The 14,057-nt window shown below is 42.7% G+C and overlaps 1 protein-coding gene across 1 annotated transcript in view; it reads left to right on the forward strand.

The window, feature by feature from the left end:
• Window positions 1-13,497, forward strand: part of DNTTIP2 (deoxynucleotidyltransferase terminal interacting protein 2) — a 228,946-nt gene extending 215,449 nt beyond the window's left edge. Inside the window, exon 7 of the mRNA XM_086922456.1 lies at window positions 12,411-13,497. Within this exon, the coding sequence (XP_086778582.1) occupies window positions 12,411-12,504 (94 nt within the window). The 3' untranslated portion in view covers window positions 12,505-13,497. The remainder of the gene's footprint in view (window positions 1-12,410) is intronic.
• Window positions 13,498-14,057: the final 560 nt, after the last annotated feature.

Raw genomic sequence — 14,057 nt, forward strand, 5'->3', positions numbered from 1 at the left:
CAGCATTGTTCACAGTTGACACACTGTTGATCTAGAAAAAACTCCAAAAGGTATTGAGACTCTTGTCTAAAGGTTAAAATATTTCTGTACCAACTCTGGCCTATTAACATAAACAAAATGAAGTTCATGGCTATTAACCCACTTGGGGTTTTTTGAAGGTTACTAACACTTGAGGAATCTGAGCTGGAAAGAGTTCTCGATTTCATTTACCATGGAATACGGCTATCCAGCTCCAAATTATTAAGTCAGCTCCTGCTGAATCACAGGGCTGCTAGTATCTTAAGATTTTCAAGCAAGACCTACTTCCATCCTGTTTCTCCATTCCTAGAAGTTTGGAGAGCCTAAGCCGTAGCCGCTTCTGCCTATGACGCAGGGCTTCTGGGTCATGTCAACATAGATGCATTGTGGGTAGCTGATATGTTTTTGAGGGCTGCTCTCAGACTGCCTCAAAGCACCCCTTTCATCTTTAAACCAGACTTAGGCCTCTGGTCCATCTCCTCCCTAGGGCACCTTAGACCCATACAATTTTGATTGCAAGTTTGGTCCACACCTAGGCTGTTACATTATTGGGCATGCTTAAGCACCATACTGGATAGGCAATAAAGAGGGGCAATTTTACACTTATTGGAATATGTAAAGTAGGCTCTCTATTCCTTGGGCAAGCCAGAGTACTGAATAGACATAACCACCTTCACATCTGCTAAAAAGCTGAAGTCCCTTTATTATGAAGGTGAGGAGATAAAGTTGAACACCAAAACGAGGTGTCTTACTGTTTCTTTTCTAGGGTTCAACCCCTTCTCCGCCCCCAAGGCTTAGATCTATCCTCCCTTTACTAAATAAAGCCCTTTACCAGGGCTTTAAATGGGCCAGGACTCACCGGTGCTCAGCACCGGCAGTTTTTTAAAGGGGGCCTCGAAACGGGTCCCTATCGGACTCTGTTTTGAGCCCTCGAACAGACGGTCAGTTTTTTTCCTGGACTGCAGTGACAGCAGGCACATCGTTGTGCGCGTGCTCACACTGCTCACTTTTCACTAGTGGAGAGGTTTCATCATGACGTCATGCCAGGTGAGCGTTGTAGGGGAAGGGAACTCCTTTAAAGAGTCCTTTCCTCTCTGGATTTCACATCTCTTTCTGAAACTCAGGAGCAGCAACATTGTTGTGGTGTCACCAGGGCTTTAAGTGGAAGCTTTTTCAATATTATATACAACTTATAGTTGCTGCTTTTTTCTTATGCAACTAACGACCATTGACAAAGCCAATAGTCCTGACTTGTTGTAGGTATGATGTTACTTGTTGTATCGTATACCTGGAAGCAATGACAAACAGCAAAATACAAGTCGGGCGGCACACTATGCTAAGCACAGATTTTTACTTGTGTGTCTTTAAGCCACGCCCTTAATTACATTGGCCACGCTCCTTTTAGAGACCTTCCAGTTTTTTGATCCCACTTAAAGCCCTCCCCTTTACACACGGTTTAAGCTGGACACCCTCCCATTGGCCTCTTTCACAGCTAAATGGATGGGCGACACAGAAGTATCAAACTTTGTCTAGCATGCAAAGGGTGTGATGAAACCGGTGACCAACTGCAGTTTATACGTCCTATCTACTCCAAGCAGCATGTGCTTTGGATTATCCCATTATGCCATCTACTCTGGTTTCGTCTGCCCAGGGCTGCTTTGAGAATCTGCCAGGCTGACACCAGCCCTTTTATTGTTTTCTCAATTGCTACGTTTTTAGAGAGCATTTTGCCAATCTGGTTTAAAATCCTTTTGCCCTCTGCCCCTATTGGTCAAGATCACCTCCATTCTGTTGATGCTCCTGAATTGAGCCAACCAGATACAAGTTTAACCCTATCCAAGGTTGAGCTGCTAGCCACCAGCAATTTCAATCGAAGCGTTTTTTAATCAAATGTTTTTGTAGCTTAACCTCTGTTGACCTGGACATATCTTACCATTTGCTCTATGAAATGTGACCCATTCTAGAGTGTGTGCATCCTTTGAATCATCTTGAAGATGTAATTATTTCTAATAGTAGGCAAGAATATTTGGTTGTAATACTTTATTCGATAGATATATATCATAAAAGTACAAACATTTAAGAAATACATAAAACAATCCATCCAATAGTACCACAATTCCATCACATACAGCAAGGGTAAAACAAAGTTAAAAACAATACATTCTTTCTAAAAAGAGAGTTATAAATTGCCCAACAACCTTGAGCGAATTAACCAAGCACCCGCTAGATATTTGGCGACCCCGCAGATAATAAACATGGAGGCAGTGTTAGTTGAAATAATACGCAGGGCTGATCTATGATCCCTCACTCCCAATTCCCTGCATACTGATTTCAACCATTTAGCTCTAACATGCTTGTAAGCTGTACATGCAAACAGAAAATGGCCAAGGGTTTCCTCTGGACATGGGCAACCAGGGCAATTTAAGTCATGCCCTCCCTTGATCTTCCACCCCTCCATAAATTTTTTAAGGGGCAGGATACCATATCGTAGTTTTAAAAAAAAAGTTCTATCTCTGGGTAATTGGATGAAATCCAGAAAAGGCTCTAGCTTCCTTGATGGTTTATGATCCAAAAAGTTGGAAGTCAGGGTTCCCTGATTTGAGTTAGAGTTAACCTTAGCCTCAACCCAATCCCAATAAAGTTTTTTAACAACTTGTTTGGCGGGGGGCATTGTTAGACCCAGGACTCTCCCAAGCCTATAGATATTACCAGCGTTTTAAGCTTATTTAGCCATTTTATTTTATTTGCGACATTTAGGGAAATTAACTCGTCCAACACTGTTATGTTATGTTATTTTGTGTCTTTTATAGCGCTCGGCTACTCAAAAGAGTGTCCCGGCGCTTTATTGACAACCTGAAAAAGGCAAACACAACACACAGATTAAAAGAAACAGGGTCAGCAGAATACGGAAATCTAGGAAGCAAAAAGCCAAGTTTTCAGGCCCTTCCTGAAAGCCAACAGATTTGAGGTGCTACGTAACGTCAGGGGCAGAGAGTTCCAAAGCTGTGGGGCCCGGAGCATAAAGGAACGACCTCCCATACGAGCCTTCCTCACACGAGGGACAATGGCAAGGAACATCGACTCTGACCTCAAAGATCGGGAAGGACGATAGGAGACGAGCCTCTTCTGAAGGTATTTAGCCCCTGTGGCATAGAAGGCCTTGTGAGCAAGAGTTAAGGCTTTAAAAACTATCCGCTGTCGGATAGGCAGCCAATGAAGCGACTGCAACAAGCCAGAGACTCTGACTCGCCTATGCAGGCCAAAAATGGCACGGGCTGCCGCGTTCTGGACCACCTGCATCCGTTGCAGGAGATATTCCGGCAGGCCAAGATATAGGACGTTGGAGTAGTCAAGTCTTGAACCGATCAAGGCCTGTACCGTGATCCTCCTGTGGTCCTCAGAGAGCAAAGGGAAAAACTTCCGAAGCATCCTAGAGCATATTGTGCAAGTTCTTGTGTCCTTCTAAGGCGTACCCAGTATAACAGCGGCCTTAGTTGGACTTTATCTGTAATTGATTTTTTACCCATATCAAAAAATAATGGTAACAAAGGGGTTGAAACTGGGAGACTAAGTCCCTAATGAACTTATTCTCCGCAGTGGCCAGGGTCTTGGTGTTCTCGGCACCCCATAGTTCGGAGCCGTAGACTGCCGAGGCTAGCGCCTTCCCTTCGTAGAATGCCAACGCAGGGGCCACCGGTCTAATGGAAAGGCGTTGGTTCCTTAATATAGCTCCAGAGACCCTTTTGAGATTTAATACCATCTTAGATATATGGAAATCCCAGCTCATATTGTTGGACAACCTTACCCCAAGATAATCAAATTCACTCACTACTTCTAAGGGGGACCCATACAGTGTGAGATGGGCCTTCCTAACCTTTCTATGCATTGATAAGACCATTAACTTTGTTTTTGATGTATTTACTGTTAACCCACGATCTTTACAGAAGAGGGAAAAAACGGTCAAGCAGTTTTTGAAGACCCTTGGGGGTCTTGGACATCAGAGGGTATCATCCGCAAAGAGGAGTGTGGGGGTTTTCTCCCCGGCAAGGACAGGGGCATCCGCTGGATCCTCCCTCAAATGGTCCACCACCCCATTTATAAAAAGGGAGAATAGTGTCAGGGCCATCACACATCCCTGCTGCACCCCTCTATTAACTGGTACCCTCCCTGTCAATTGGGCCTGTCTCCCCCATCGTATCGTTGCATAATTATTCTCATGTAGCTTAATAACAAATTGTAGCAAATAACTAGGAAACCCCAAGGCCAGTAGATCCTCCCATAGTTTGGCGCGTGGAATGTCATCGAACACAGTTTTCAGGTCAATGAAGGCCAAGTAGAGGCTGCCTTTGGTAATTAATAATGACTTCCAGTAGACAGCACAAAACCGGAAGACCTGATCCACTGCCCCAACTTTCCGCCTAAACCCAGCCTGGAAGTGGGTTAGAATACCATTGTCCGCAAACCAAGTTTCTACTCTGTTTATAATGACCCTGCCAACTACCTTTTGGATGGTATCAATTAAACTAATTGGTCTGTAGTTGGCAGGGTCCTCTCTATCACCTTTTTTATGTATCGTGATCACCTCCGCCCCTTTCCATGATTCCGGGACGGGGTGGCCTAGCTGGATTAGATTCATTAAGCATGCTACATAATCAGCCCAAATTTTGGGGTCGTGTAATAGGTCCCCAGGCAGACCGTCTGGGCCGGCTGCCTTACCTGGTAGATTTTTTAAAATGGCATCTCTAACTTCTCGCGGGGTGAATGAGTCCACCTTGCTATCTAAATCCAAACTAGGGTTGATCTGTTTACCCACGGATGGTGGTATTGAGGGGACTTGGGCAAGAATATTTTATCACATGGTTTTAATGTTTCTTATAACCTTTATGTCCCCTTTCTTTTTTATTCATAAGTATATTTTCACTTTTTTTTTTTAACAGTTGTATATATAACTAGACTTGTGTATTGTGTGGGTGTAAATATATATATATATATATATATATATATATATATATATATATATATATATATATATATATATATATATATATATATATATATATACATTTATACATATACATACACATTACCAGTAGGTAGGTAGTTACAGTTAAGAAATTGTTTCTATTCAAGAAGCATTTTTTCTTTTGCCAATATCTTTGGCGCCGTTTGACAAATCTTAATGACGTTTTCAAAGCTAATGGTTCACACAGGTCAGCTTCTGTATTGAAAGCTTTCGGGGTGATTCGTCAAGTGGTGGCGAAGAAAAAAGGGGAGTTCCTAAACAGGTTTTCCACATGTTAATTTCCTTAGGGACTTTAGACACGTCTGCAGCCTGAACTGGTGAACGGAATTACACCATATTTGGCAAAAAGGTAGGTCTTGGTTCAGAAAGCGTGCGTTCTTTAAATGGTGTAAATCCATTCAGTAGTTCCTGAGAAATTCAAAATAGAAAATATCGATTTCTGAGGTCCGAGGAGGGTTCACGAACCATCCAGAGAACAAGCTTCATTGGTATTGGCTGCCAACACTCCAAACCAGGATGGTTTTACAGACCGCAAGACAATAAAAAAAAGGATAAAAAACAAGAAAAGGGGCAGGGTAGAAATACCCTGACCCCCTAGGCCTGCTCAGGGGGTCGCACAAAAACCCCAAGGGCCCAAAAAAGCATTTTCTTTTAGAATTTCGGCTGATTTTGCGCTGGTTGCCTCCAGAAGCACTGCTGGTGGGGTGATGAGGTCCTTTTGTGTCCTGAGAACCTCGGGACTAAAGTGGACTTCATCCCCCGAGCAGCAGTGCGCCAAGAGGCACGTTTGCAGTGTGGTGTAAAAAGAGGGTGTGGCCTCGGACCACTCTCGGCAATCCAGCTGTGTGGGGCTTACTAGAGTTAACAGGAGGGCTAGTTGGCCCCCAGGGACCCTCAGGAGGCAAGGGGACTTCATCCCCTAACGAAGAGCGCGCCAGAAGGTGCATTTGCAGAGTGGTGGAGCAAAGGGGCGTGGCCTTTGTGCACCTCTCAGCAGTCCCACCTCTCAGCAGTCCCACTATCTGGGGCTTACCGGTATCAGGTAGGCTTGTTGGCCGCTATGGACCCCCAGCAGCTAAGGGAACTTTAATCTCCATCGAAGAGCGCGCCAGGGAGCCTGTTTGCAGCCTGGTGGTCAAAGGGGGCGGGACCAGCTAGGAGTACGTACCAATGCTGCTGTGTGGGACTTACTGGAGGTAATAGGAGGGGTAGCTGGCCCTCAAGGTTATCCAGTAAATCCCACACAGTGGGATTGCTAAGAGGTCTTCGGATGCCACGCCCTCCCTTTCTCCACCACTCTGTAAACATGCATCCTGGCACACTACGGGTTGGGGGGGGATGAAGTCCACTTTACTCCTGAGGGACTTTGGGGACCATGTAGCCCTCCTGGTACCTCCTGTAAGTCCTACGCAGTGTAATTCCCGAGCGCTGGTTGGAGGCCCAGCCCCCTTTCTCCACCACTGCAAACGTGACTACCAGTTGAAGAAGCATTTACAGTGTAATTGTACATTACAGGCATTGTAAATGTAAAAGTGTTTTATTAATGTTTCTTGGAGTGGATGTAGGTTGTGTGTAGTGGAATTATGTGGATAGAAAGTGTGTGGTATTTAGTGTATTGGAATTATGTAGCTTGGGATTATGTGTTATGGAGAGAAATTGTGTGGTATGATTGTCGGTGCTGTGGAGTGGTAACCTCAGGTTTAGTCTTAGTCGTTTACATAGAAAATAAACTATAAACTCAATGAGACAAAAAAGAAAAGGAACCACTGAGGAGCACTTCTGGGCCTAGTCAGAGGTATGAGCAGGGCCGCTCAAAATATGTGAATGTTTGGCTGCACCGACTTTTGCACAATTATAATTTTTCCGCATTTGCCACATAATCCATCATCTGCTGCATAATCTGCAGATTTGAACAAAAAAAACTTGTTTCTAGCTCAAACGTTACCAAAAATGCAGCAACAAGTGTTACAGCATGGTGGAAAGCCCTTTGCAAACCTAGATTGGTCACCTGTTACTTATTGCTAAATGTGGGTATTACATTGGTACTAATGTGTAAACCACTCTTGCTTCTTTCTACCCTTCTTCCCTTTTTCTGCACATCTCATGGTTCTTTCTGCACTCCTCTTGTCTTTTTCTGCACCTCTGTTGCTTCTTTCTGCACATTTCTTTCCTCTGTCTGCACCCCTGCTCCCTCTTTGTCCAGTTATCTTGCCTGTTTTTGCACCTCTTGCCTCTTTCTGCACCTGTTCCTTCTTTCTGCACTTCTTTTGTTACTTTCCGCACTTCTGTTGCTCCTTTCTGCACTTCTCTTGCCACCTTCTGCACCCTTGTTCCCTCTTTCTGCACCTCTCGTTTTTTTCTGCAATTCTCTTGCTTCTTTTTGTACTTCTCTCGCCTGTTTCTATACTCAAATGGAAAGTGCGAGCTGTCAAGTTAAAGGTCTGCGTGCTCTCGTGACTGAGGTATATGTCTACTTGCACATATATTCTCATGTGTTATGCATCAGAAGTTGGTAGCTTAAAAAGTAGGTAGCTTCTCTTATAGGTGGTCAAATCTTGTTAGTTCTGCTGTCATTCAGTTGCACAGGCAGACATGTCTTATGTGTTAAAGTCCCTCAAATATACGATTGAATACCCGTGTGGTCTGTATTGTGAGCAGAAAGAAATGCATACACCTTTTTTTTACACAAAATTACAGAGTATGCTGTTTGAAACACAGGTATTCAAGTGTTTGTATGTTTATTTTCATTTAACATGTCACTAGGTAGAAGAATAGACACACATAAATACCTTCACAAACTTGGTCAGACTTACAACAGTAATATTCTTTGGGTTGCTGTTTTATATTTGGTAGGCCTGACATTCTGAGCAGTCAATTAATAGTGAGCCTTCAAGAAAAAAGTGAGGTTTAAAACCTCTTCGGAGAAGGATTAGTTATTATGGTACTTTGTATGAGTCTGTTGTAAGGTACAGTTAAAGTTGGCCTCTTTTTGCACCACTGTTGGTTCTTCTGCACATCTCTTGCTTCTTTCTTCACCTTTCTTCTTCTGGCTGCACCTCTCTTGCCTCTTTATGCACTTCGCTGGCTTCTTTCTGCGTCTTTCCTCCTATTTCTGCACATGTCCTATCTCTGTAGGCATAGTTAGAAATTAGTATTTTAAGAAAACCTTAGAAATTCCCTGGAAAAAAACAAAGGTTTCAGGGACGTTCTGGTTAGTTGGACATTTTACTCGTACAAAACCACAGAAATGTGGCCATTATGGTTAGTTGAGCTAACAATAACTTGCGCCCCCGCAATGCACTGCTGATATCACATATTACGTAATATATGACCTGGTCAGTGAAGTCACTGATGACCTCATCCACATGATAATCTGATCCACCTCCTCACAGCCCAATATAACCTTTGATACACCCACTCTAAAATAGACTGCCATTCTCGAAACCATAGACCTACCTATACCATTGTTACTACATACCCACTCACTGATTCCTAGGTCTACACATACATCTACTCCCTCATCCATACAGTCACTCATACATGCAGTCCTTCATCAATACCGCCACTATCATATGCACTCATACACCCATACAGACACTCACACACCACCACTCACCCATAGTTACTCAGCTAGTCAGTTATGTAGTCAATCACACTCCCATTTACTCACCTACACATTTATAGACACCACCTCATTTATACAGGTACTAGCACATACTTACTTCACTCTTATACAATCACTGACACAAGCACACACTCATCCATACAGCTACTCTCACAATCACTCTCTCATATATAATCATTTATATACTCCAACACTCACATATACTGCCTTTCACATATGTAATTACTCACACATGTACCACTAAAACATCCATTCACTCAATACAGCCCCTCACAGATGCACTCTTGAACCCACACACCCAGTAAATCACTCTCACTCACCCACACAGACACTCAGGCACCCATTCAGGTACTCAGACAACCAATCAAAAACCCATATAGACACTCATGTAGATACTCACCAACCCAAGCAGCCACTTACACACCAACTGAATAACTGATTCAGACATTCATACAGATTAGTCAGTCACCAATGTATTAGTAAACCAGTTGTTTTAGAAGAAGAAGGTGCACCAGGAATGTATGTGTTAGTCCAATAGTTCATTTTATTAGGAATAGAAGTATAAATGGCCATCAGCCAGCGCGTTTTGTTCCTTTGACCAAAGGAACTTCATCAGGGCTCAATGTGTCAAGTGAAATATTCAACACTTTCTTTATTCATTTATTGGCCCTACCATGTGGAATAAACTTCCTTCTGACCTAAGACACAATGACAACCACCTGTGTTTTAGGAAAACCCTAAAAACTCTCCTGTTTCAGATGGCATAATTCTTCATATGGCTTCCACAGAAACAACATACTTCAGAACTTTTGCGAGCAAAGCGCGGAGATACCTTCTGGTCGATTCCTGCGCGATACAAGCAATTAAATAAATAAATAAATAAATAATAATGGTGTTGTAGCTCAGGAGATCACCCCACAGGTAGGGTAAGTCAAGTCAAGTCCCGGCTCGTGATCGGGCTCTTCTGTGTCCCGACCCATGTATTAGTAAGACACGTTTAATCACTCATTTATATGGTCAGTCATGCATCCATTCAATCACTCATACACCCACTCATACAATACACCTTTGCATATATATATATATATATATATATATATATGTGTTTGAGCAAAGCCCTGGAGCTATAGAGGAGCACTCAATGCTGTCCCTGGCTTGAAGCAGCCTGTGTTTGCCTCGCTGTTGTTTGCTTCCTGCGCATCTTCCCTCATAAGTTAAAACCCTTTCCGACGCGTTTCGAGGCTGGAACGCCCCGTAATCATGGAGTGGGTCACAAAGTAGTCAGATTGCAGCGCTGTGTTTGAAACCTGTTTATTAGGTCGAATGTATCCTCCCTCACTGGGCGTGGCACACTCTGGACGCATGGAATGCTGGAAAATGAAGTCCTTCCAGCGCTGCTCAGTGTTTGCCTTAAGTAGGTTCTGACTGTTCGTGACAATATTGCACTTAATTTTCGTTATTGCCTTGAGTAGGCGGGATTGTCCAGGCATGCAAACTTGTAGCTCCCTAGAGACAGCATGCTGATGCTGACAGGAGAAGTTCCTATCCATCGCCGCTTTCATGTTGATCTTGGGTGATCTCGATGAAACTGGTGCCGACCTCTCACGGCCAGGAGCCGTGTGAAATATGTTTGAGCAAAGCCCTGGAGCTATAGAGGAGCACTCGATGCTGTCCCTGGCTTGAAGCAGCCTGTGTTTGCCTCGCATGATCAACATGAAAGCGGCGATGGATAGGAACTTCTCCTGTCAGCATCAGCATGCTGTCTCTAGGGAGCTACAAGTTTGCATGCCTGGACAATCCCGCCTACTCAAGGCAATAACGAAAATTAAGTGCAATATTGTCAGGAACAGTCAGAACCTACTTAAGGCAAACACTGAGCAGCGCTGGAAGGACTTCATTTTCCAGCATTCCATGCGTCCAGAGTGTGCCACGCCCAGTGAGGGAGGATACATTCGACCTAATAAACAGGTTTCAAACACAGCGCTGCAATCTGACTACTTTGTGACCCACTCCATGATTACGGGGCGTTCCAGCCTCGAAACGCGTCGGAAAGGGTTTTAACTTATGAGGGAAGATGCGCAGGAAGCAAACAACAGCGAGGCAAACACAGGCTGCTTCAAGCCAGGGACAGCATCGAGTGCTCCTCTATAGCTCCAGGGCTTTGCTCAAACATATTTCACACGGCTCCTGGCCGTGAGAGGTCGGCACCAGTTTCATCGAGATCACCCAAGATCAACATGAAAGCGGCGATGGATAGGAACTTCTCCTGTCAGCATCAGCATGCTGTCTCTAAGGAGCTACAAGTTTGCATGCCTGGACAATCCCGCCTACTCAAGGCAATAACGAAAATTAAGTGCAATATTGTCACGAACAGTCAGAACCTACTTAAGGCAAACACTGAGTAGCGCTGGAAGGACTTCATTTTCCAGCATTCCATGCGTCCAGAGTGTGCCACGCCCAGTGAGGGAGGATACATTCGACCTAATAAACAGGTTTCAAACACAGCGCTGCAATCTGACTACTTTGTGACCCACTCCATGATTACGGGGCGTTCCAGCCTCGAAACGCGTCGGAAAGGGTTTTAACTTATGAGGGAAGATGCGCAGGAAGCAAACAACAGCGAGGCAAACACAGGCTGCTTCAAGCCAGGGACAGCATCGAGTGCTCCTCTATAGCTCCAGGGCTTTGCTCAAACATATATATATATATATATATATATATATATATATATATAACATATTTAAACTTTTTAGAAACTGTCACTGGATGATGTCATCAGTGATGTCATTTGAGATGTCATCAGTGACGTCACTGACATGTCATGAGTGATGCAATATGTGATGTCATCAGCAGTGCATTGCAGGGGCTCTAGTTATAGTTAACTTAACTAACTAGAACGGGTGAACTTCTCTGGTTTTGTACGAGTGAAATGTCCAACTAACTATAACGTCCCTGAAACCTGTGGTTTGTTCAGTGAATTTCAATTTTTTGATGCTAATTTCTAACTAGAACGTCCCTGAAACCTATGTTTTTTTCAATGAAATGTATATATACCCCCCAGGCTCTCACTCCTTTCTTTCTGTCTGCCCTTTCACACACTCTATTTTCACTTTCTCTTGGAAGATTATTCTTGAAGTCTTAACGAAGAGCCACCACGCAGTGCATAGATACAGCATGGCTGGCATTTTTTAAGTACATCAAATAACGCTCCAAACTGGTTCGTTTTTTAATACTTCCAAGATGACTTTCACTTTTTGAAGAGACTCAATGTGGGGGCCATCTTGGAAGAATGGAAAATAGCATTCCAAGATGAGTTGAACTGCTGATAGCTTGGTAATATTTGTGCTGCATTGTCCAAACCAATATTGATCAATAACAAGCATTCACAAAGTGATACCAGTTGACTTTGCCCTGAATTGTTTTCCATGTTGCTTTTGCTTTTTTGGTGCAGAATCGGTACAGTAATAAATCTGTCCATTTATTTTTATGTATTCCTCACAAGCTTTGTATTGGTGGGAACTTGTAGACTTGTTGATTTTCACCAAGTGTATTTTTGTCAAAGATATGTCTATTTGTAGGTCACTGATAGCTTTTCACAGTTAATGTATCTGTTTATTTGTTGATGCCTATTTGTTACCGACTAGTACATACTGCCTATTGCTTCGTTTCTTGTGTTTTTACACTTACATAGGTAATGGACTTTATCATGGTTGCAGTCCTAATGCTATGTTTTTGTTTGCCTAGATACAACAAAAAGAAATACCAGGAGATAATGACGGAGAAAGCTGCATTTGCAGCAGGAAAGAAGAATCGTAAAAAGAAAACGTTTCGTACATAAAACATTTTAAACAAATCTGGCCTTATCTCCCCTACGGGGCGTTTGTACATTTAGGTTGTCGAGCATTTCCTCATACCATTGTGTGCAATAAAGACTGTTCATTGCTACATTAGATGTTTATTGTAACATCTAAGGTATCATGCGGATTTTAATTATGTGGACTCTATTTAAAGCTGAACATCTGCTGCTTAAACAAACTACTACTTTTGAGTGTAAGCACAACTGTGGTGTGAAATATTTTTCGCATGATCTTTCCCTAGAATCCAAATGAACACAAATTTACAAATGTGGAAATTATGTCCTGTATCTGCCAATGATGGAGAATGCACACACAGGAGTACTTAATGAATTTTACATTTGATTATATTTAATCTCTGCTGTGTGACTTGGAAGGAAAAACTGGGTGTGACAAACATTTCCGATTTACTAAGAGGGCATACTTGTGTTAAAAAATACTTGCATATTTCTGTTAAATGGGTGTAAATTTCAAAGCGCTAACCCAAAACTTTACACGAATTCCACTAAAAATAAAGTGGGCTTCACGATTCATTAAAGTAAAAAGACTATGTTGAAAGGAAGGACATTTAAAGGTTTGGGCCTAAGACATTCACGATCCTTCAGATGGGCAGGGGAGAAGGTGATTTAAAAAATGTATGTTTCTAGCTTTAATTATATTTGTTTGGGCGGGAGAGGGATATGCTGGAGGCTTCTTGGCCACCTCTACTTAGTAGCGCGTGAAACTTCCCTTCCAAACAATCTTACAGCTTTTTTCCATTTCAGGCATCCAAAACAGCAAAAATGTCTATATTGAAGGCTTGTTGCCGTTTTAAACTAGCGTTCCATGAAGAGATGTTTTCAGTACAACCATCCTACATTTTTGGACTCCTGTACAACAGGTGTTCAAATTGATGTAAATCCAACATGCACATAATGGAACGATAATGATTCTGTACTAACATTGTTCTGTATCTAATTAAACAAATGAAACACAAAGGAAAGATGGTATTTTTGTCTCTTCTGTGCAGGGCATAGAGTTTTACAGATCTTTAATTTAGTTCTTTGGCAAGATGGGCGTAAAATTCGATGCCTAAAAGTTTGCGCTTGAATCTCTTCCACCACAAGCTGCAAAGACCGCTATTGGGTAGGTGCTGTGTGGAATCCTCCTAATTTGTGTTTTTTGAGTTGATAATAATGCTTTTTCATATTAGGTTTTGTGGGGTTTGTGTTATCTGGGGATGGTCGCACACTAGGAAAGACACCAGCGAGTTTCTCTTTACCTGCTCACTGCTCTGGCCCCAACCTTGCATAGCAGGAGAAAGTTATGTGAATTTGTAGAGCGCAATTAATTGCATGTGAGAGCATCCAGGTGCTGAATGAGCAGACTGCTCCCACATGTTTTTTTTACCTTCTAAAATATATCTGCTACGACGCCAGATAAGGAGCAAAAGCAAAAGTTGTAACATGAACAAACTTGTTTTTCTTTCTTTGTTTTGATTGCGGACTATTAAAAAGTACTTCTGTAAATATTACCGTACCATAGGCCCTTGTTTTTT

The sequence above is a fragment of the Lissotriton vulgaris genome, chromosome 5 (assembly GCF_964263255.1).
Source record: "Lissotriton vulgaris chromosome 5, aLisVul1.2, whole genome shotgun sequence".
Taxonomy (NCBI): domain Eukaryota; kingdom Metazoa; phylum Chordata; class Amphibia; order Caudata; family Salamandridae; genus Lissotriton; species Lissotriton vulgaris.